Genomic DNA, 22,614 nt, shown 5'->3' on the forward strand with positions numbered 1-22,614 from the left:
CGCCCGGGCGGGCTGGGTCGCCGCGGCTGCTGCTGATTCATTGGCTGTGGCGGGGTGGGGCGCGGTCCGGTCCGGTCCGGCTCGGCTGCGCTCGGCTCGGCTCGGCTCGGCTCGGCTGCGCTCGGCTCCGCTCGCGGCGCGGCCGTTGCCGCCGCCCGGTCAGGTAGGAGGGCGGAGGTGGGCGTCACCCCCCGCCGGTTTCATCCCGCCCGGATCCCCCTCAGCGCTGACTCGCCCGGGACGGGGCTGCGACTTTCGCCCGGGACGAAGCGGCGGCTCGGGGGGGGGGGGTGTGCGGGTGGACGTGCCCGGTGCGGGTAAGCGCGGCGAGGGGACGGCGCTGCGGCGGGGGGTGAGGAGCGGCGGGCGGTGCTGCCGCCCTGCCTCGCCTCGTCTCCCGCCTCGCCCGCTCCGCGCTGCCCCGCGGAGGGGCCCGCCGTCGCGGGTGGGTGGGTGGGTGGGTGCCCCCGGCTGGGCGGCGTGGAAAGCCCCGAGCAGCTGTAGTTCAGCCCGCGTTAAGAGGCGGCGGGGCGGTTTCGAAACCGACTCCTGGTCGGCGTTCGCAAGCCTTCAGGTCTGAGGTATCCCTCTAATTTTTGCTTTATTTGAAATAATAAAAAAAAAAGCTTGAGGTGGCACTGTTCGTTTGACGGATGTGGAAAATGCCGCCTGCAGAAAGCTTGTGTCACGTTCCTGAATTCGTAACGGGGTGGTTTCTTCTGATGTTGGGAAGTCTGCGTATTCAAAAGCATATAGCTTGCCTGGAATACGTGGAAATTACTTTCGGTCCCCCCAGACTGTATGTCGTGTTCTGCTCTGACTCCTGAGCATTGGAGTGAAGTTAAAAATTTAATCTAAAATGTTTGAGGGAAAAAAAAAAGTTTGCGGTGTGTTTGTTGTGGTATGTTTGTTGCCGTCCCCCCGTCCCCCCCCCCCCCCCCCGACATCTCCCTTTGTGTTTTCAGACTGAAGGGGTGAATGTCTCTTCTCCATGTAGCCTTAGATTACTTTTCCTGTTCTCAGTTTTACCCGCTTCCCTTTCCCCTGTGTGTGCTTCCCTAGTCTTCTGCTGATTCTCATACTGGGTTTTTCCCCCTCCCTTCCTTCTCACTTAACGGTGTCTTCTTTCTTAATAAGTCGTCGTCTTAGCAGTCTCCTCCTCTGGCCAGCAGCCCCTGTTGATAGCAGCTGGTATGGTAGGCAGTTCGGGTCCCTGTCCTGAGCTGTCTGCCCTTTTTTTTTGCTGGAGATGATCACCTCAATGAGAAGCCGGCAAAGCTTCCCTCCAAACAGTCTCTGTTCCCTGACATTTGCTTTGCTTGTCCTGGCGTATCAACCTTGTAACGCTGGACAGTGACTGGAAGCATAGGTACACCATTAGTTTGCCACTTCTCCTGCAACAGCCGTAGCTGATAGAGGGATGGGACAGCTGTGCCAATGCTGTCTTAAACTGCCTTGGCAGGGCTGGTTGGGGTTTGTTTGCAAGAACATTGAGACACTTCTATTTCCAGGTGTGTTTTCCAGCTTACCGCTCTGTTTGGAGCTGCTCCCTCTGCTCCTGTCTGTTAGTCTCATTTGAGCCTCTCCCCAGAGGCTGTATACACAGGGGTGCAGATTTATGTAACCGCTGTGGAAATAAATGGATGTTTTGGTTTCTGCTTGGAGATAATCAGGTAATAGTCTTAAATACTGCTTGTCTTTTCTTGTCCATTTGTGGTTTCCTATTCAGGTTCCTAATCAGAGAGCCAAGATAAATTTTTACCCCAGGAGTAAATACCTAAAAAGATGACAGGAGAACTGTCCATTGACTGAGGACAGTCTGGCTCTGTTGTTGCTGAAAATTCTGGCATTCTGGGCGTATCAATCGCAAGCAAAAATGTATAAAATAAATCAAGCTATTGCAAGAGAATACTTTTTTTTTAAGAAAAAAAAAAAATCCAGAGTATTAAGAGCTGGACAAAGTAATTTAGTACCTATTATTTTGCTGGTTGTCCACGTACACTTTGTGATGGAAGAGGTTTTAAGGTGAAGCACAGATGACACTCTTGCAGCTTGTTCAACTGTTGAAATCAAATTTCCAGTCTTGGAACCAATAATATGAGCTATTACTGGTAAAATTTTAGTACAAATAAATGAAAGCTTTATTTAGCATACTCGCTGCAGTGGGCCTTGGTTGTACTTTTTAATGATGTTTCCTTGGTCCCTAGTTACTTTTTTATAGCCTGGTGTAGCACAGAGATGTGGCAGGGATTAATAATGGGAGAATTCAGATGTGTGCTTGCGAGTCGTTTACTGCTGTCTGATTTACCTGAAAAGAAATTTGTATTTGAGGCACTACAATAAATTGTTTGCTGCTTCAGCAGCACTGGAGCAAAAAATTAGATCTAAAGACAGGAAAAAAAAAACAGCTCTGGGTTGGAAAAATCCCAAACCAGTTTGACTTCTAATAAACAACTCCATTTCAGTGACTGTTTGAAATTCTCACTGAACAGATTAAGGCAAAATTTCTGCATCATATTACAGACTAACTACAAAAGTTCAGAAAATATTTGTCATCCAAGTGTGGAAGTTTTCAAGAAAAGCTGTATTTTTTATTTTATTTTGTTAGCTCTTGAGGAAACGTAATACATAACTGACTTCAATTGAAAAGCTCAAGCGTGACTTTGCATCTGAGAGATTATAGCTTCACAAACCCTGTGTGGGTGAGAGTATAAGCTGAAGATTTTTCCACCATAGCACAGTTAAACCATGGTGCTGAGATACACAAGTGTGGGAGTAGCTGTGAACAAATGGTCTATTGTACCTGTTTGTTTTTTTCATCTTTGCCAGTTTATCTTTCCCTGGCTTCAGTGTAGACTAGTTACAAAACTATTTCTGTGGGGAGAACCACTGAGAAGTGAAGAGGTGCTATGAGAGGCGTGCTGTGGCCTGTACTTCAAACCAGATGGACATTACATGAAGATTAGAGTCTTATTTTGTTATGGGAGAGAGGAAATACTCGGCTTCCACTCTGCTTGTCAGCCTCAGCACTTTGGTGTTTTTTTCACTGATGCAAAGCCAAAACAGAGCTATGAAATGAGGTCTGAACACACTTACCCATTTTCTGGGCTGTGCAACCCTTTCAACAGCTGTTCCATATTTAAACCTGGGGCTGGCATATTGTGATAGGGCACCCGGCGGGTTTGGTAAGGGTGGCCTGTGCAGCAGCAGCAGCACCTCTGCTGCTTGCCACAGGGCATCTTCAGGCCCACGTAACTGACACAAAGGGACCCCAGGTAATTTCAGCTGTTAATCAGCGCCGAGTTTCCTGGAAGGAACCACACAAGAGTAGTTCCTTCTTTCAGCCTTGCCCCTGTTACAAATGGTCAGCCTGGGGTTATTTGAAATACTGCCGGGTGCCTCTCTTCTTGGATTCAGTTGTTCTTTTGGCTACACTGAGCTCTATGCTTCCAGTGTTTCTTCATGACTTGCAGACTAGCCAATTTGAGTAAATCTAATCTAGTAACCCTATGCATAGGGTTATGTGCATTGACATAAATTCTTTTCACAGTAAGATTTTTTTTTCTTTCCAATTTGTCCTTTTAGTTTTAAAAAATGATAAATTATAATGTTTGTTTTGTCCCTACTATGGAGGCTGCTTTTTTTAATAGCTTCTTACATGATAACACAAATAGAAGGTATTTTAAAAACAACTCTTATAGCTAACTCATATTCTGATGGAGCCATTCTGGTTGACCTGCAGTGGGCTGATAGCAAGAGTGTGGAGGGGGGGAAGATTTCCTTTCTACTCAGAATAAGGCATCAGATTGACAGACTTCAGGGTTAGCGAGGAATCCAAAACATCCCCATTTCAGCACTGAGCTTTCTGTGGGAATAAAGCTAATAAAAAGAGACATTTAATAAAATAAAAAAGACTGCTTTGCCAAGCCACGGAAGTTCAGGAAAGTAGTGTAGCCCAAAAGCAGAGACATTCAGGGCAGGCCAGTTGCAAACTTGCTTTATGGTTTGCTCTTACCTCATTAGTGGATATGCCAGAGCTCTTTCATTTCAGGGTTTTCTATAACAAATCAGCCTGGGATATTTACTATCTATCCGTGATATTTACTGAAGGTTAAAGGTTAAAAATTTGTAGTGTGAATTGTTAAAATTGGTGGTAATATAAACAGCTGAGGGAAAGGCAGCCTTTCTTTTGGAACGTGTTGAATATACTTACTTATACCATTGATGTCAGCATTTGTAACATGACAGGATTGAAAAGGTCTCAGTACTTTAGTGCTTACTGATAGGACTTATTCTAGTCTGGTTGGTCTTGAGGGAACTTGGATTTCCAAGCTGCTATACTTGCACATCTAAGAGGAGGTTGGCTTTTAGCGGGGAAAGGAAAATAGGCTCAGTAATACCCAGAGCTCTCTTCTGACACAGCCTTTCCTGCTGTGTCTGCAGCTGTGTCTGTGAGCCGTGTCCAGAACTAGGTTCAGCAGAGGTTCAGCTGGGGCATGTCTGGAAAAAGGCTGTTGAAGGCATAATCTTCCTTCTTAAAAACTGCTCAGAAATTTAAACCTGTTATTTTCTCAGAAAAATAGACTTTTCTTTGCTTAAAAGAAGGGTTTACTCTTGTTTCCTACTGTGACTGTAACAACTGTCAACTTGTTAGGGTTTTTTGTGTAAAGATGTATTATTTGGGTGGAAGGGTGAATTCTTGTAATATCAGTTTTTGCCATCCTCAGTGTCAAAATGAAGTGTTTTCTGAGCTCAACTGAAGCTCAACTTCATACATTGAAGCCAGATGATGGATTGATTGTGTAATTCTGACCTAGCTGCAGGAAATAAATGGAATTATGGCTACCATATCTTTATTATTTGTAGATAATACTGTCTCTTAAGACTGTATATTCTGGCTGTAATTTTTAAGGCTTTTGGTACTGGAGTTAAGCTAAGCTATTTGCTTCAGTGTGTTTTGGGAGCAAGTCCCAGTAGCTCTGTACTAACTGCTCCATGTCCCTTTACTGTCAGTGTAGTACTCAAACTTTTCAAGAGCAAAAGGAATACATAGCTCCTGTCATGCCACGTTGGGTATAATTTAGCTGTCTTCTCAGACAAGGCTTATGAATGAGCTTGTATAGCATTTGTTCTGTCTATTTTCAGATCCATATAGTTGTCTGTGAACTCATAGTACGGTATGATTTCATATTAGTTTCTGCATAACTTCCAAGTGGCCCCTATTGAGTTGAACTACTAAGCGGGCGCTAGTGTTTGCATATATCATTATTATATTTAGGAAAATACTTGGCAAGCTGTTTTGGTCTTTTATTTGTTACTTTTACTTTAAAGTCATAATGTCATTGCTTTTAAACTAAGTACAAACAGTAGCTATACAATTGCCTTGTAAATTGTATACAATGGTGTGGAGACTTCCTTTTACACTGCAGCACACACAGCACAAGATATTAAGCGTCAGTACATGGAAAAGAAGACATTTGCATGAGAATTTATATGTGTGGTGTATAAGTAGTTTATTGTTGGAGTCTAGTTTACATTGCACAGTTATAAGGATGGTAAAATGTATATCATGTGTAATACAGTAGCATGAGGCACAGATGTCTGTAACTTTGTCCTTTCTCATCTTTAGTTCCCAGGATAAGCAGTGACTAAGCCAGCATTTTTCTTTACCATTGTTATAAAATCCTTTTGTGATGAATCCAGCATCATTCTTGTTATTTTAGTGCAATAGCTTATGCAGATGATGCTGTTTGTGAGCATCAATCACAAACGTAACCACTGCTAACATTGGTACTTTATTTTGTCGCCAAGAAAAGTCCCAGGTACCATGCACTCAAAGTTGGCAATGTATGATTCATTTTTAATTGTACAGTCAGTTTTCAGGTATCCTTCTATTTTTCTTGCTAAATTTCACTTGCTTTGTGTAGCCTGCTTTCCTTTCTTTTATTGCAGGTGGGAAGATTGGGTATTCCCCTGAAAAGACCACAAGTTTGATCTCAAATCCTGCCCATCTGGGATCTTGAGAATTAGCAAGAATCAAGGACCATTTGGTTAAGTATTTCCTGCAGACTTCTTTCTCGTCGGTCTTGGGAGTGGCACAGCTTGTTCAGTGCAATAGCCATGTGGTAGGGCTGTAGAAAGGTGAGATCTGTATTACCTTTCAGCTGATGCAGTGCAGAGTAAATAAGTTTGTGACTTTTTTTTAACCTCTTTTCCTCTGATTTCACCTTTTAGTCCTTGTGATTTCTCAGGATAGGACTTCTTATAGTTTGAAATGTAGCTAGCTTTTTTTTACCTTTGGGATCTTCACAGTCTTTGAGGGGCCAACAGTTTGTTCATTTATTGTATGAAGACTATAAAGTGCTTAGACTCTACAGCAGTAAGCAGAATGGAATTATGTGGAAAATAAATATAGGTTTTGACTGAAAATTTACCAAGTTGCTTGTGTCTACCATGTCAGTAGTTTCTCTCGCTTCAGAAATGAACAGTACATTGACTAGTCCACATGGATTTATTCTTGTGCATGCAGGTCAAGTTTGGAGGTAGTTGTTGCTGGCTACATACAAGGCCAGTTTCAGATGTACATGACACCAGATTTGCCTCTGTGGCCCCAGTGATGGTGTAAGCCATGAAGTTGTGCTTCAGGTGTGTTGTCATGGTTTAACTCCAGCTGCCAACTAAGCACCACAAAGCCGCTTATTCGCTCCCCCCTGGTGGGATGAGGGAGAGAATTAAAAGAGTAGAAGTGAGAAAACTCATGGGTTGAGATAAAGACAGTTTAATAGGTAAAGCAAAACCCGTGCACGCAAGCAAAGCAAAACAAGGAATTTATTCCCCACTTTCCATGGGCAGGCAGGTGTTCAGCAGTGTCCTGTCAGGAAAGCAGGGCTCCATCATGCCTAATGGTGACTTGGGAGGACAAACACCATCACTCTGAACATTCACCCCCCTTTTTCCTTCTTCCCCAGCTTTATATGCTGAGCATGACACGATATAGTATGGAATATCCTTTGGTCAGTTGGGATCAGCTGCCCCAGCTGTGTCTCCTCCCAACTTTTTGTGGCCCCCCTCCCCCCCCAGCCTACTTACTGGTGGGGTGGGGTGAGAAGCAGAAAAGGCCTTGTCACTGCTCAGCAATAAGGGAAACATCTCTGTATTATCAACACTGTTTTCAGCACAAGTCCCAAACACAGCCCCATACTAGCTGCTATGAAGGAAATAAGTATCCCAGCCAAAACCAGCACAGGTGTGTGTGCAGCTTTGCCTTTACAGTGACTCATTTTGAAATGTAAGTGGCTGTGAGCTTCATGCAATGTGTCAGTAATGTCCAGATTGAAGCAAATAGTCCAACTGCAGCAGTGTTTGATACCCTGCTGCTGCAGTTCAAAGATGCGGATTTTGTGCAAATATAGTCCAATGGTCAAACTGGCAGGCAAGCTGTGACCTTACAGACTTTCACACAGGTTACAAATGAGTTCTCATTAAGGTATAATTCAGCTCCAGGAGTTGCAGTCGTGTCGTGCCTCCATGGGGAGTGTCTGGGTACCTGTTGACATCCTTTATCTGCAGAGAGCAACCTGATGCTCTAGAAGAAGGCTGTGAGCACTTGCCTTTTTTAGTTTTCGAGAAACTGACCTGCCTCAATCTCCTGGTTGGCAGCACTGAACACCGCCCTGCTTTCAGGTGTCTTGACTGATCAAAGTGAAGCTTTTTGTTGCTCACTTACTTGCTCCTGAAGGAAATGAGCCAGGGTGAGGAGAGGCTATCTGCATCCATACACATCAAAGTCAGCAGAGGGGCTTTCATGTTTGCCTTAAACTCCTGTGCTCCCCCAAAAAGCCCTCAGCAAGGTCAATGAAAAGAGCTTCCTGTCATGCCTCAGAGCATGTGGGATGAATCACTGCTGTCCATTCCTGGCAGAAAGAGCACTTGAGCGTCTCTCCTGGGGGAATTCCTTCCCTGACCCCCTTATCTGGAACCTGCAATCTTCCATGACCTGCTGCAGCCTAGCAAATGCACCTGACAGGCTGCTAACATGCCAGCTTGCCCTGCTTTGCTTTGCTCTTCCTCAGGATATGGAAGGTCTTAATATTCAGTGCTTTTGCTGTGCTGGTCCTTGTTCACCATGCTAGGCTGGCTTTTTAAGTAGAATAAAATACTGGTTTTAGCATGTTTCAGGCTGAGGTTTTGGAGGCATTTGGACAGACAAAGCTTACAAGTGAACTGTAAGCTAGTTTGAGACAATGCTTATGCTTAGCTGTACTGGATGATTTAAAGGCATATTTTATGTTCCACAAAGCCTGATGCACAGGTTAGCCTGGGAGCTGGTGATCCAGGTTTCAGTTAGCACCTCTCCCTCTGACAGTGGCTTGTCTACAGTGAAAGTAAGTCTAGAAATGCTTGTCAGTGGTGAAACACTGGAGCTTCTAGTCCTAACCTAAGACTAAACCAGGACAGATTCTTTGTATCCTAGAAGTGGCTGTTCTCCACATAAATCATAAATGGACATTAGTGACTAGATTGGAAGAGAGATCTGCAGGTGGCCCAATTAATCCCATCTGCCTGCACTCGAGGTGGAAGAAGAAACACTTTTCGGACTGTTCATATACTCTATTCTGATGTTTTCTGCCTGCAAATTCCTGTTCAGCTCTTTATATAATACTAAAAGTGAAGAGGTGATGATGAACATTGGTGATGCCATTTGAGAAATATTTAAATGAAAGACTCCTCTGGAAGGCTATAGGAGAGAAAAGCAGCCCTTAAACAGGAATATGCTAATAAAATTTGTCAAGAGACAGACACGTCATCAACCAAACATTAAGGAGATGGGGGAAAAAGAATCCTGTGCAGCACCATGTAGTCTCTTAGGGCCCAGTCACAAAATGAAACACAAAATCTTGTGAGACAACTGACAGAGCTGAGATGGGAGCAAACTAGGATAGGAATCTTAGTTTTTTCTATGTGCTGTTTGCTTTTTGCAGAGGCAGCAGTTGCTTTAGTTGATTAAAAAAAAAAGAAAAACTCTGTCTAAAGCTTAATTAGACATTATCTCTGATTCCAGGAAATAAGAAGGTTTTCTAGTTATTGGGAAGGCAAAGGAGGAACTTTACTGTTAACACAGGCACTTAAAGTTAGACTTGCATCTTTCTGTCATGTCCTTAAAGGGTTGGAAGTAGAGGATGGGAAACACCCTCAGCCATGAACTGGGTTGTCCATTACAGCTGTCTTTTTTTCTCTTTCCTCTGTGCTTCAGGCTATTTATTCTCACTGGGAGCTTTCTGAGTGGCCAAAGGAGGGTGAGGGTAATATGAAGCTCCTTATCCTTACTCAAGAATGGGGTTGGTCGCTTCTCCCTGCCCTGTTGGCAAGTTGCTCGTTGTGAAAACTAAGCTGGTTTGAGTTGAAAAATAGATCCATTTCTTGTTTTAAAGGATTTATTGCTTGCCAGTCAAGTTTTGGTATGTATTTAAGGTTCTGAAAACTATAACTGGGTATGAAGATTACTTTTTCAGGCATACTTCACTATTTATTTAAAGATGTTTTGAGGCATTCCTGCTAGCATTTGCTGATGGTAAAATAGTTGCAGAAAGAACTTTTTTACAAATTTGAAATACTGTTCATATTTCCTGGGTGAATTTGTGTTCCTCATTTTGTGCCTGATTCTTGCTCTTTATGCATGTCCCTCATAGCACTTGAATGATGTACTTGCACAGCCTTAATCAATCTAATTATCCTTAGGAAGGACTGAAGTTTCAGTTATTTTGAGTGACATGGCTATTTAGAGGCCCTTCTTTTCAAGAAAGTTTATCTGGATTTGACTTTTTGCTCTGAGAAGTTTCATTGTCCACAGAACAACTGATAGCAGTAGTTTTAGGAACTGCATGAAGTCTTCATCCTGCTGAGTTTTAATTGAATGCAAAATTACCCAAAGCTCAATTTGCTCTTACAAAAAGTATTTTGTAATATGTTTCAAGTGGGATGTCCTGACTCCAGCTGCTGCAGCAGATGTTTTGTGCAGAGACGTGCTCTCTTTTAGTGTGCATAAAACTGTCTAATATTCTGAAAAAATTACTCTGCAAAATGGAAATCGCTAGTGCAGTGTTATGGTAATGACAGAAATATCTATCGAGATGATTTAATGATGCTTCATGTTGCATTGCAGTTTTTGTTAATCTGTGGGGAAAATCACTCCTGTTTTATTTTCCTTCCCTAGTGGCGTATTGAAGCTGTTCATTAGCACAGAGAAATTTAGGTTGGAAGGGACCTCTGGTGGTCATCTGGTCCAACCTCCTGCTCAAACCATGTTCAACTAGATCAGGTAAATTTTTCCTTGTGCCTAACTTAAATTTCCTGTTTCCCAATTTGTGTCCATTGCCTCTTGTCCTCTTACTGTGCACCTCTGAGAAGAGTCTGGCTCTGTCATCTCTGCACCCTCTGACTGTAACTGTAGACAGCAGTAAGGTCTTCCCCGGAGCCTTCTCCGGGCTGAACAAACCTGGTTCCCTTAGGCTCTTGTGCATCCTGTGCTTCAGCTCCCTGACCATCTTGGCGGCCTTCCACTGGACTTGCCCCAGCATGTCTGTGTCTTTCTACTACTGGGGATACCAACTCTTGACCTACTGGGTACACTCTTGTTAATTCAGCCCAGTACATACTTGGCCGCCTTTGCCACAAGGCATATTGCTGACTCATGTCCAGCTTGTCCATTGCAGGTCCTTCTCTGCAGAGCTGCTACCCAACAGTCAACCCCCAGCCGGTACTACTGCATGGGGTTATTCTCTCCCAGATACAGGACTTTGCATTTGCACTGGACATCCTCATGAGGTTCCTGTCACTCCCTTTCTCCAGCTTGTCCTGGTCCCTCTGAGTAGCAGTCTGCACTCCAGCCTCTTGACTGTCCCCCATGTAATCCATGAACTTTGCTACAACTGCACTCCATTTCATTGTATCAGTCCTTGAGGGGTACCACTGACAACCAGCTGCCAGCTGGACTTTATATGGGTAATATAACCCTTTGAGCCTGGTAGTCTGGCCAGTTCTCCACCTGGATTTTTATGGCAGCATTCATCCTAAGATGCTGAGGCTGGTGGTCTTTGGTATTGACTATTTTTGAGCTATGAAAGCTATATTCAATCTGAGGAGCCTGGGTTTGATACTCTGTACACTTACAGGCCTCTCTGGAGGTGAACATAGGTTCTCTTCTTTCCATGAAAGAGAAGCTCTGTGTTGACTGGTGGTTGGTCAGCCAAGACTAGGGAAGTAATGGGAGGGGATGTGATAGCCTTGTCTGATGAGGCGGTGATACTGGATTTTGAAGGAACAGGTGAGAGAGAGCCTTTGTAAACATGAGTGGCTGCTCTTGGGAACAGTGATGAGGAAGAGATCCTGTAAATAAGAAAGGATTCTTTATAAAATCAAAAGATGTGCTAGAAGTATGTAGTGTCTATTAATGCATTTCATATCCACAGGTATATGTTTACCGAGGTGCGAGATGTCTGCCCTGAGGCTGATTTCTAACAGAACTTCCCAGCAGGCCTCGTCTAACTCTGATTACACCTGGGAGTACGAGTACTATGAGTACGGACCAGTGTCATTTGAAGGCCTGAAGGCTCATAAATGTAAGTTCAGTAGCGATATACTTTATTGCAGCTGAGCTTCCCCATCTTAATGTTCCTGCTCTTCATTTGTAACTGATTATTGTACAAAAATATCTCTTTCCTAATTTCTTGGATTCTCAGCAATTAGAGGTATTACTCTGTTAGATTATTATAATTGTTTATTATTCCGTGTCCTTTGTTGACTGCTTTTCTTGTGCAGTTGAGAACCATGGATTTCTTCGCTGTGGTAGAAATTTGTCAATACTGAGGAATATCAGACTATCAGGAGCAGTTTATAACAGCAAATACAGCCAGTGCTGCTTCTGGTGACTACTTGATATGATCTGTGTGGCTTTGTTCTTGTTCCTATTAATGCTAAAAAGGCAGTGGTAGGCAGCCTTACTGCTTTTGTTTTTCTTGATAGAAAATAAACTTAAGGCTTTTAAAAAGATTTAAAACAAAAGAAGAAATTTCTCCTTCTGAAGAAACTTTTATCATTGGGACTTTCTTCATAGGAGAAGTGTGCTAAATTCAGTGGTCTGCTAATACTGGAGCAGAAGTCACAAGTGGTGGACAGGAACCAGAGAGATGAAAATGATGGGTAGGAATTGACAGGAAATTTAGCTAGGACAAGCTAGTACAGCTGGACCAACATTTATTTAAAATCTAGACAATAGCTTTGGCTTCTATTACTTTTTTTTTTTTTTTAGGGGGAGATGGTTGTGGAGGGGGGAAAACAAAAAAAAGAAAAAAAGAAGTAACAGAGACAAACTCAGAATTATTGGACGTGTTTTGGAAGTGCTTTGCCAAAGAGAAGCAGACCATCTTGTTTCTTTGTTTCTGAGCTGGATGCACTGTGAGAGGGTTTGAGCATCAGTCTTTGAAGTTTTGGGGAAGGGTCTCCATGCAGTGCTGGACTGCCTCATTTGTCATGCTGAGGATTCAGACTAGGAAAGAGGAGTGCCTGCAGTGGCAAACAGCAGCCCAGAAAGGCTGATCTCCCATGGCTCTGCACAGTCAGGAGGTTTTGGGGAGGCTCTGTAAGGGACAGAAGAAACTTCTTGAAGTTATTAACGCTTTTAAAAAAACTAGAGCTGAATTTGCTTCTTAGCCTGAATTGTACTTTACCTTTTTTTTTTTTTCCCCCAAAAGAAGTCTGCTGATTACTGTCTGTATTTTTACAAATGTTAGGTACTTGAAAAATGTAGGTTAGCTTTTATTGTGTTTCTAATTTATATTCCATTCATCCCCTTAATCAGAGGCCAAACCTGATTACAAAGATTACTGATTACAAAGAGCAGCTGCAGTGTTATGTACATGCCTTCTTTTTAGCTCAGTGTGTCAAAGAGCGTGACAGGAGAAAAAAATATAAAAGATAGTTACAGAAGGTATAGTGGCAAAACAGGTCTTGGATTGCCATTGAAGTGATTGCCACGCTAAGCGTAGCAGCTCAGCTTTGCTGTCTGGCTGTGCTGTTCGTAGAGCAGGAGGATTCTGGACAATTATTAGAGAATGGGACAGAAGTAACAACTGCTTTTCAGGTGCAGCTTGATGTACTTATGAAAGAGGTTAGTAGTGGAATTGAATCAGTCACCTAGGAAGTACCTTCTGTTTGTGGTGGTGGTTTTTTTTTTTCTTTTCAGGTTTTTGGGACTTTTTAACTCGCAGATTGGAATTGGCTCTGTTTACTTTGGTGTTACTGCATACATTCTCAGAGGGCTGAGTTTAATCTAGTAAAGGAATGGTCTATGTCTGTTGTGTATGACATGATACTTCTTGACATGGTATGTTCTTTGTATGTTTCTTGTTCTAGCTATTTTTAGCTGAGTTAAGACTGTCAAGGAATGTGGAGGCAATGTGGTCAGACATTTAACTTCACTGAAATCCTAAGATGGGGAGAAAGGAGGAGAGGAGATTACACTGGGGTTGTATTAAGAAGGAGATCTTGAATATTGACAAAGAAGGGGTGTTAATGAATGCCTGTAACTTACGTTTGAGAGCTTAAAGGGGAGTGGACTCCAGTTTAGGTGATGTAGGCTGGTAGTGAAGCTTGGACAGCTTTTTACATCACTGGCCCCTCTTAAAATTACAGGTGTGTGATTTTAAAAAAAAATATTATTTATTCATTTATTTCTGTTACACAAGGTATTTCACCCAAAATGAGAGGGCACTGTTTTGAACCATAACATAAGATGAATTCCATAAGAGAAAGTTGGGGACTGCTTTCGGGTTAATGCTGATTGTAGGCAAGGGGAGGTTCCTAATAATTTAATGTATATACAAAGGAATTCAGAAGCCTGTTTTCTGAAAGCAGAGAAAAATTTATGCAAAGTCACCTGTGTTAGGTACTGTTTATTTTGAATAAATGTTTAGAAGTTAGTAGGTTTGGATAATTTGCACTTAAATGAGTGAGACCTAAATGAAATATTGAAGTGAACTCAGGCCACCTGCTTTAATTTTAAACAATTCCAAAGATTTGTTTTGTAATTGATACAGCAGAGGGTTGGAAGTGCGTCAGGAGCCACAATAAAGCAAGAGAGATGTAGCTTTAGGCTCAGTAAACTTACGAATTCTGTTAGTGGGGGAACACCAAACAAACCACAGGACAGGCTTGTTATTCAGCACACAATGCTGGCAGGTGTGATTTTTGTGGGGAGTAGTAATTTATCAGAATCTTCTTTTTTTTTTTTTTTTTTTTTTCTTAGTTGATGAGTTAAGTTTTGCAGCTTGACCGATATAATCTGTGTGCATAATTTTTAGACATCTTACTTGATCAGACTTTACATTCTGGTTATCAATGCAGTTGCATATCATTGAAGCATGTCTGACTAATTGGTAGGTACTAGTAGCTGCAAATGGTTAAGTGGTAAACTTTTTTAATGGGAATGTTTCTTTTTGGATGAAATTTTCAGGTACTACAAAGTCCGGTAGGATGGTAGATAATCATGAGCTATTGTGTATTAGTAAGGCCAAACACAGGATGCATCTTGAGCCACTAAATTCAGGCTATACTCACAGAATGATGTTGAAAATGATTTAGGGCTCATAATGCATGGAATTACAGAAATTAACTCATACCAGTATGCTTTAAGCAAAAAGTATTACAAACTTCCCTCCTGCCCATCCCACCATGGAGACTATACTTGAACTACCCTCTAATTGTTTTACAAAGGGGGTTGAGTGGGGTAGATGTGGCAGATGAGAGGTGGAATAAATGTTGCAGTGGGAGACTTGAAACTTAGCCTTCTTAGCTTACCAGAAAAAGGGATTAAGGAGTGACTTGATTGTGATAAAGTATTTTCACAGGGAGAAAACCTCAGATTGCAGCAGGCACTTCGACTTCACAGAGAAAGAGCAAATGGTTTGAATTGATTTCCAGTTTCCAGATCTGCCTTTTAGTGGGGAAGATACTTCACAGTGGGAGTGTGATTAACTGTTGGGGTCAAGCACCAGGCAGGATAGCTGATTCCTTGTTTTCTGGTATCTTCAGTTAGTCCTGTAGGAGACTGAACAGGCTGGCTAAAGTTCTGTGCTGTGCCTGCTGCACTGGGTCAGACAGATCATCATTACAGCCAGCAAGGATCTTGGAAGTTCACTAGTAGCTGTGTAATGAGAGGTTAAGAGCAGATAGGATATCTGTCCTGACCAAGACTTCCCTCTTGCATGTTTGTATGTTAATTTTTCGAACTTTTACAGTGGAAATTTTGAATATAAGCATGAACAAAAAGAAACTAACTGAAATGACAGGTGAAAAAGTACCTGTATACTGTGGGTCCTGGACCAGGTCATATTTTGGGTTGGTGCTCTGTAACTTTGGGCCATGCTTATCAATTGATTGTTGTCTGGAAATAGGTTTGTCCCACTTGGACCTCTTTTAATAAGTTCCTGAAAGCAACTGTGGATCAACTTTGAAGTCATAAGTGGACATAGATTTGTTTTAAGTAGGACTAGCAATTTATCTATGGGTCCATTTGCTATAAATGAGAACAGTAGGTACATTTTTATGGCTTTTTGCCTGTGTATGTGCTCTTCCCAGTTGCTTCTATATTTGGTTATTGCATTGGTGTTTTCCTTTTAATTAACTGGTGGTTTGACTCTTTTTTTTGGTCCAAATCCATTTGGCTCCTCTGACATTGTATTGCAGTTTTCTGTATGCAAGTGGAAACCCAAATTAAAAATTATTCAAAAATGTCTTGTATATGTTGGTTATTTATATTTGTTGAGGTAGCAGATAGTTCTATTTGTGGTTCTGTTTATTTCAGAACCCTATTACCACTGAAAGAAAGCTAGATCCTCCTAAACCTATTGTGTCAAAGAAACCCATCAAAATGCAGAAACCTAATGGTCAGGGGCAGAAATAATTTAAAATAGCAGGGGTTCTGTTCTAAAGGGACAGAGGTTTTTGCTGAAAATCCAACAATCCTCTCTCCTGATTTCTAGCACTGAAATTGTTTCCAAAGCAATGCTTGGAGACGGGCCAGGCATCATAAAGGGAGTTGCTCTTATTTTACTAACCAAGAGAATTCAGTGTCTTCCCTCTTTCAGCTTGTTTCTGGTTTGTCCAGACGTCAGTAAAATTTGGGCTAGAAATGAGACCTTCAATGGCAGCTTTCTGTTTAAAGATAGAAAACAATAAATCTGGTCGTCCTTCCTCTTTGCCACCCAGTAATAAGCTGCAAAGTCTTTTGGGGCTTGCAGTCATGCTGCATGTGGAAGGAAACTTTCTGCATGTGTAGGTGAAATACTGATCATTTTGTTTTCTCTTTTTCACCAGATTCCATTGTGATTGGATTTTGGGTTGGTCTTGCAGTTTTTGTCATCTTCATGTTTTTTGTCCTGACCCTGCTGACGAAGACAGGAGCACCACATCAAGAGTGAGTCTGAAAACTGGAATAACAAATCCAGCCTGCTAAGTGGTGTGTCTGTTCTTTGCAGCCCCCAAACAAACAGTGACAGTGCTGACATTGCACTGGCTCAGCACCATCTTGTTCTAGTCTATTCTTACGAAAGGGTGCAGTCTATCTTCGTTTCAAATAATCTTTGTTCCAAGCACTTCTAGGAGACCAGTTCTGTAGAACTGTATTAATGTGTTCCCTATTTAGCAAATAGTCATAGGCATGCAGTAAGAGAAGGGAATAGCTGCATGTATGCATGTTCATGCTAGAAGGCAGTTGGTGGGTAGGCTGCCAAACAGCTGGCTTTAGATTACTGTTCTGCAAATAAATGGGGTCATTCTAGTTAGGCTCACGCTGTGATGGAGTGGAACAGAGAAATGTGAATATTGACAGAGCATATACAAATAAAGTGCAGTGCAGATGTTAAATTAAGGAAGTTGAAGTTTGGCAGGCTTCCACGTGTTTGTGTGTTAAAATCCAAAAGGTAGATCAGTAGTAGTTACAAAATCTTCCCTTAACTCTGTAGCTCCCCTATTCTCAGAGTGCCTTAGTTTCTGCTGAGAAATTCCAGTGGATGCTGAAGTACAGATCAGCTCCACATTTAACACCATGGGCCCCTGAAAGTCACAAACTAACCTTTTTTTCTTGTTTTTTTCTGGATGATAAGTATGTGCAGACCATGCCTTGCCTCAACCATTTATCTGCATTTGCACAACATGCAGGCTGTGAGTGCCCCTTCCTCTGAGAAAGTTGAACCCACCTCTCTCAGGCTTGCATGCCAAAAAGTAGAAGTAAAAAGCCTCTCCGGAGAGTGACGTTGCCTGCAGGCAGGTAGCGGTGATAAGTTGATTGTGAAAGGCAATTGTTAGTGCTTTTCACTTCCTAAAGCAGCCAGCCTATCTCTTCCTACTGAAGGCCCTTTGCTATTTAGTCATATGTAGATTGCCTCTGAAACTTCATGTAATAGCACATCTCTAGAGACCAGGCCATATTAGAGAGAACATAATGTACAACGTGAGCCTCTTCTGAGCTCCTGAATTTTTCCTTCTGTGAGAAGGAAATAGAGGCAGAAGAATTCATCTTCCCAGAACTGACTTGATGGTATTTTTGCCTCCCTTACAGACTGTCATAAAGCAGCCAGACCTTGCTCTCAAATATATTTAAAGTTCTTGTGAGTGTTGGTGTGCTGCCTCTTCCCTGAAGATCTTATTTCTTAACTGAGCATCTGAGTCTGTATCCCACATAAATAATTTAAGAGGGGAAGAAGTGATGAAGTCAAATATACACAAAGAGAATTTAATATGGATATTTGTCAAAAGTTTGTACACTTGTAAAAGTGTCCTTTCAGGTAGCAGAGGCCTGCTTGATGTCTCCCACTGTTTTTCTGCTTTCTTCATCAATTTTCTTGGAACTTTGAGAGTTTGTGAAACTTCTGTCTGTGGTCAACTTCTACATCCAGATAACCTGATCTGAATTCAGAGTTGGCCTTGCCTTCATCAGGGCATTAAGCTAGAAACCTCCAGAAGTCCCTTCCAGTCTAACTCTTAATATAATTTTTCTTCATTTGCTAAAGAAAGCCCAGTTATTCCTTTCTGTATTTGTTTTAAACTTCCTTTGCAGCCTTGGGAGCCGTGTGCTTGAATGCTTGCCCAATTACTATGTATGCTGAGTTGGCACCTTTAACACATATGAGCAGGTTTTTTTGAGATTTGATAACCCAGTGTGTATGGTACTGGAAATCGATCATCCAGGAATATGCTAAGGGCAGTGAATACTGTTGTTTGCTCTTATTTTTGATACATGTATACAAAAACTGGAGAACATAAATACCAACCTGTAAAACCAGTGCAGACTGTGGTTTTAGTTTGCCTGCATCTTCTGTCTTTATACCTGACTGGATTCTTCATGACTCATCATTTCATTAGTGGGCTGTCTTGCAGCCCTTCTTTAGAAATAGATGTTAATGGGATTCCTAGGTCTTGGGAGAAATTCAGCCTCATTGATGGACGTGTCTCTGACTTCAGTAAGTCAATTTGGCTGTTCTTTAAAGTACCATTAATGTGAGAGGTAAGTGTAACTGGGTTCAGATGGATGGATCTAAAGTAGAATACTCTGATTTTTCTAGTATGCTTTTCTTGGCTCACTATAAAGGGGTATGATAGCATGTACTTCTCAAAATTGTACAAGATGTTCAAAATTGGGTACATTCTCAGACCAGAAGAAAAGGGTCAGGATATGGTCAGGGAGAGGTAGAAATTTAGTTACGGAAATGATGCCCGTTGCACTTCTCTTTTGTTTGCTCGTGTATTAATATGTGTAGAACGTTAGCTTGAGAAACAACAAAAAAATGTGTTGACAATTTTTCTGAATTTCTGCCTGAGAAGTACTCTCATTCATCACTCAGGAGAAGACAGTATGCTATGTTTGTTTCTGCATTTAAAAAACATCCTTAAAAATGCATTTGTGCAACAAATGCATGTGTTCATGTAAACTCTCCGTACAAAATATCAGCTGATGTAATGTCAAAGCTTCATGCAGCTATTGAGGCAGGTTGTAGAACGAGTTGCAGTAAAGATGAAATGACTTTTTTCTATTTTTTTTTTTTAAGAAATCAATTAGTTTTGATTAAGGATTCTGGGGTGAAACCCACTCAGAGAAATGCAGATCCACTGAAACAAAAACTTCTTCTACAGAAACATGTATGTATTTGCTGAAAACTTATTCAGGAAGGTTTCTCAGGTTCAGGGTTGCATTTCTGGATTGGTACTAAGGATCTGTTTAGATTCCCCCAAGTTCCCTCTGGGATGCTAAACCGTGCTATTTTGGAGGACTGGCTGCTTATTCCTTTCCATGGTTTGCCAAGTACCACAGATCACTTCAGGGAGTATTGAGAGAAGGGGTGTTAAAGCTATAAAGGAATCTTGAGTGTCAGTCCCAAACCAATGTGCCCCTGTTAGAAGGGTATACTGGGCAAAATGGTCTGTACCCTGACAGTGCACTCAAGTCCAGTGGGCAGAGTCCAGAGCTTAATACTGAATCCAGCAGACCAGAGACCACCATTGTAGGCAGGGAGATTCCCAGAAATGGGAGCTTGGATTAGTTCACTGGTAACTGCTTCTTTTTGCCATCTGTGTCTCAGAAAGATTTTCTCTATCAAAGATTTTTCTCGGAAGTGTTCTATAAGCCATTTTAAAAAACTTGTTACTACTTGATGCCAAGAGGAAATACTGAAGTGTATTTCTAAGCTCATTCAGTGAGCTGATTATCACAGTATATTGATTACTAGAAGTGCCATTTGAGAGTGCTGGCTTTTCCCATGGAAAATTATCACAACAAATGAAGACTTAAAATAGCTTCAGCAGAAAATAATAAATAGTGCTGGCTTTTAAAGTTTGTTGTAGATAAGCTGTAGGATTTCCTTTCTTCCTGATCACAATGGCTGCTGAAACCAGATTTGGTGTTAAGAAGTCAAGTAGTTCTACTTTCATGCTTACTGTATTTTTCTTTTTCCTCCTTAGCAATGCAGAACCTTCTGAAAAAAGATTTCGCATGAATAGCTTTGTAGCAGATTTTGGAAGACCTCTGGAGTCGGAGAGGGTCTTTTCTCGTCAAATAGCTGAAGAATCCCAGTCACTTTTCCATTTCTGCATTAATGAAGTGGAACATTTGGACAAAGCAAAGCAAAGTCAGAAAGGTTCAGGTCTGGAAAATAACGTCCACTTCCAGGAAGTTCCCAGGAGCAGTGGAATGTTTGAGGAGGACGTAAATTGTCTTACAAAATTTAACATTCCTAACTTTGTGAACACTGAGCAGAACTCTTCACTAGGTGAGGATGATCTCCTCATCTCAGAGCCACCAATCATTTTAGAAAGCAAATCAGTCATGCAATCTTCCCATCGGATCCTTGACTGAAAAGTCTTTTACTTTAAGGTAAATATTACTGTTATTGTCCAGTTTGAAGTCTTTCTTGGCCTTCTAGTATTTTGATGGAAGGTATTTCAGACCTGTGCTTTTTATTGTATGTAAGACTGGCTGTGCTGACAGAATTCAGTTTAAACAAGAAGTAAAATACTAAATGCTTTATTCTGATGCCTTCTGTGGTCTAAACTTTTTGCCCAGCATTATTTTTGCTTCCTGATTTTTTTTCTTGTTTTCTTCTGTTTTTAAATGACTGCTTATGTCCAACTTCTGAAGGATACCATATTAATTTGTGGGGACTATGAAGGCTGGAGCCTGGCATTGGGAGGTGTATGAAAACTCCTTGGCCCAGATAAGTGTAAACCTTAAATTAAGACTTATGTAAGGAATAAACAGGCAGCCCCTTGGGAGGTTCTGCAGCTTTTGCCACTCCCAAAAAGGACACCTGAAACTAAGCAGCACAATGGATATCTGCTTGGTGTTAACTTCAGTTTCTGATTTCTAACTGCTTTTTGATGCAGGGGCAATCCAACTTACAAAGCTTCCAGAGGGAATACCTGGCATAACTGTTTGGTTACAGTGTTTACAAAATGCTACCACCACCTGCTGCTGAGTAAAAGCAAATTGGTGCCTGTAACTGTAGTACTTCAGTGACATTCTGACAGCTGCCCAGTGGTGACCATGACCTGGAACTGGTGTTCTATACACAAACAGTAATTTGACTTTTTTTTTTTAATTTTTGATGCAAACTTCCAGTTTGGTAAGTGCAGGATTCAGTAGGTAAATCACAGGAAATCAACTAAAAACTATTCTTTGTTTGTCAATAGAATTACTATATGCAAATGGTGGTTGTCTGTTAAGCTGGTGTTATGCTTTGCTTATAGGCTGAACCTCCTATGCTTTTTGGCTCTATAAACAGCCCTTTCTTGCCAATAGGCCAGTGAAAGGGTAGCAGGCTTTCAGTTGTTCAGAGGACTAGCTCCAAAAGCACAGCTGAGGTGCACTTGCTCCATCTTCTTTTTGTACTCAGTTGGCATGGTGTTGCAACCACAGCTGTTCTCCTAGGTAAGGGTTTGTTAAGGAATTGAATAGATGTAATTTCAACCTTTAAGTTTATTTTTTTAGAGAAAGAATAAGGTTCTGAAACTTAGCCAGTACTTAAATTATGTTTCAGCTTTCTTCAAAAGATTGTAACTAATGGCCAAATGGTTTTAGATGCAGAGGAACCAGGCTGAAATCCTTTGCTGGATTTGGAGTAAGAGTGCTCTGCAGGAAGTCCTTAACTGAAATGAAACTACGGGATTCAAGATGCTGTGCCTAACTGAGTTTTCTTGAAACTAGCCTGCTTGGTATACAACATGTTTGTATCAGAGTGAAAATGTAGCAAGGGCCTGCTGACACATTCTTCAGACACTTAAATGCTGATTAATTCTTTCTTCCTTCATGTGACAAATAGAAAAATTAGTGAATGTGTTGTGCATTTAAAGAATAGAAAGACTGAGGGAAATCTCTTCTGTTTTTATCTTCTGTGACCTTACTATAAAACACTTATACCCAAGTTTCCTGTTTTCAAATGTAATTCTTGCACTGCTTCCTAGTGTTTAAAGTAATGAGATTATACTTAAAGCAAAGCAGAGACTGTTTAAAACTAGCAGATTATTGTTGAAAATAGTTCCCAAGAGAAGACTGAGGTGAACCCTGTTACAAATGAGCATAGCTGCATGGGTTGCAATGTAGGTCTCCAGTATGCTGCTTCAGGTGCAGAAAAGACCTCCTTTTACAGTAAGTACTTAACCACAACTATGAGGGCTGTAGCTGTGGACTTCCCTTTTCCCTTCCCAAATTAAGAAATTTGGGAAATCTACCTTCTTAATGTGGCAACTGCTTCCTGCTGAGGCACCTCAAACAACTGTTGAGCTTTGTCTGAACTGAAGCTCAGTATTTTTCTTGCTAACAAGCTCTGGGACTTCTACTAAAGGTAGCTTTTATAGCCTACTTCTGGATGAGTTAGCTGCCTTCAGTGATGTTTGATCTATTCTTTTTTCATTTTTTTTTCCTTTGCCATGCTTGAAAACAGAACATGCTGCTTAAATGAGAAAATCTCTGTAGAATCCATCCCCCCTGCAATTGAGAAATGAAGCTTAGTTTTAAAGCATTTGAAGCTTAGTTTTAAAATAATGTAGGTCTGGTTTTAGAAAAAGAAA

General features: G+C 41.5%; 2 protein-coding genes across 3 annotated transcripts in view; one reads left to right on the plus strand and one right to left on the minus strand.

The window, feature by feature from the left end:
• The first annotated feature begins 208 nt into the window (after positions 1–208).
• On the plus strand, positions 209–20,826 carry MRAP2 (melanocortin 2 receptor accessory protein 2). Of its 2 annotated transcripts, XM_049817918.1 has the most exons (6): positions 209–290; positions 5,961–6,050; positions 10,214–10,318; positions 11,469–11,618; positions 16,372–16,471; positions 20,011–20,826. In XM_049817918.1, exons 4-6 carry the CDS (start codon positions 11,492–11,494, stop codon positions 20,402–20,404), a joined length of 621 nt encoding a protein of 206 aa, XP_049673875.1. In that variant the 5' UTR covers positions 209–290; positions 5,961–6,050; positions 10,214–10,318; positions 11,469–11,491; the 3' UTR covers positions 20,405–20,826. The 2 variants fall into 2 exon arrangements, with proteins under 2 accessions (XP_049673875.1, XP_049673876.1); XM_049817919.1 differs by lacking the exon at positions 209–290 and having other exon boundaries at positions 5,960–6,050.
• CEP162 (centrosomal protein 162) overlaps positions 12,496–22,614 on the minus strand; it is a 62,779-nt gene continuing 52,660 nt past the window's right edge. The window contains exon 29 of the transcript XR_007508205.1: positions 12,496–12,635. The gene's annotated coding sequence lies outside the window, so the exon portion shown is untranslated. The remainder of the gene's footprint in view (positions 12,636–22,614) is intronic.

This window comes from Accipiter gentilis, chromosome 15 (assembly GCF_929443795.1).
Source record: "Accipiter gentilis chromosome 15, bAccGen1.1, whole genome shotgun sequence".
In the NCBI taxonomy this organism is placed as follows: domain Eukaryota; kingdom Metazoa; phylum Chordata; class Aves; order Accipitriformes; family Accipitridae; genus Astur; species Astur gentilis.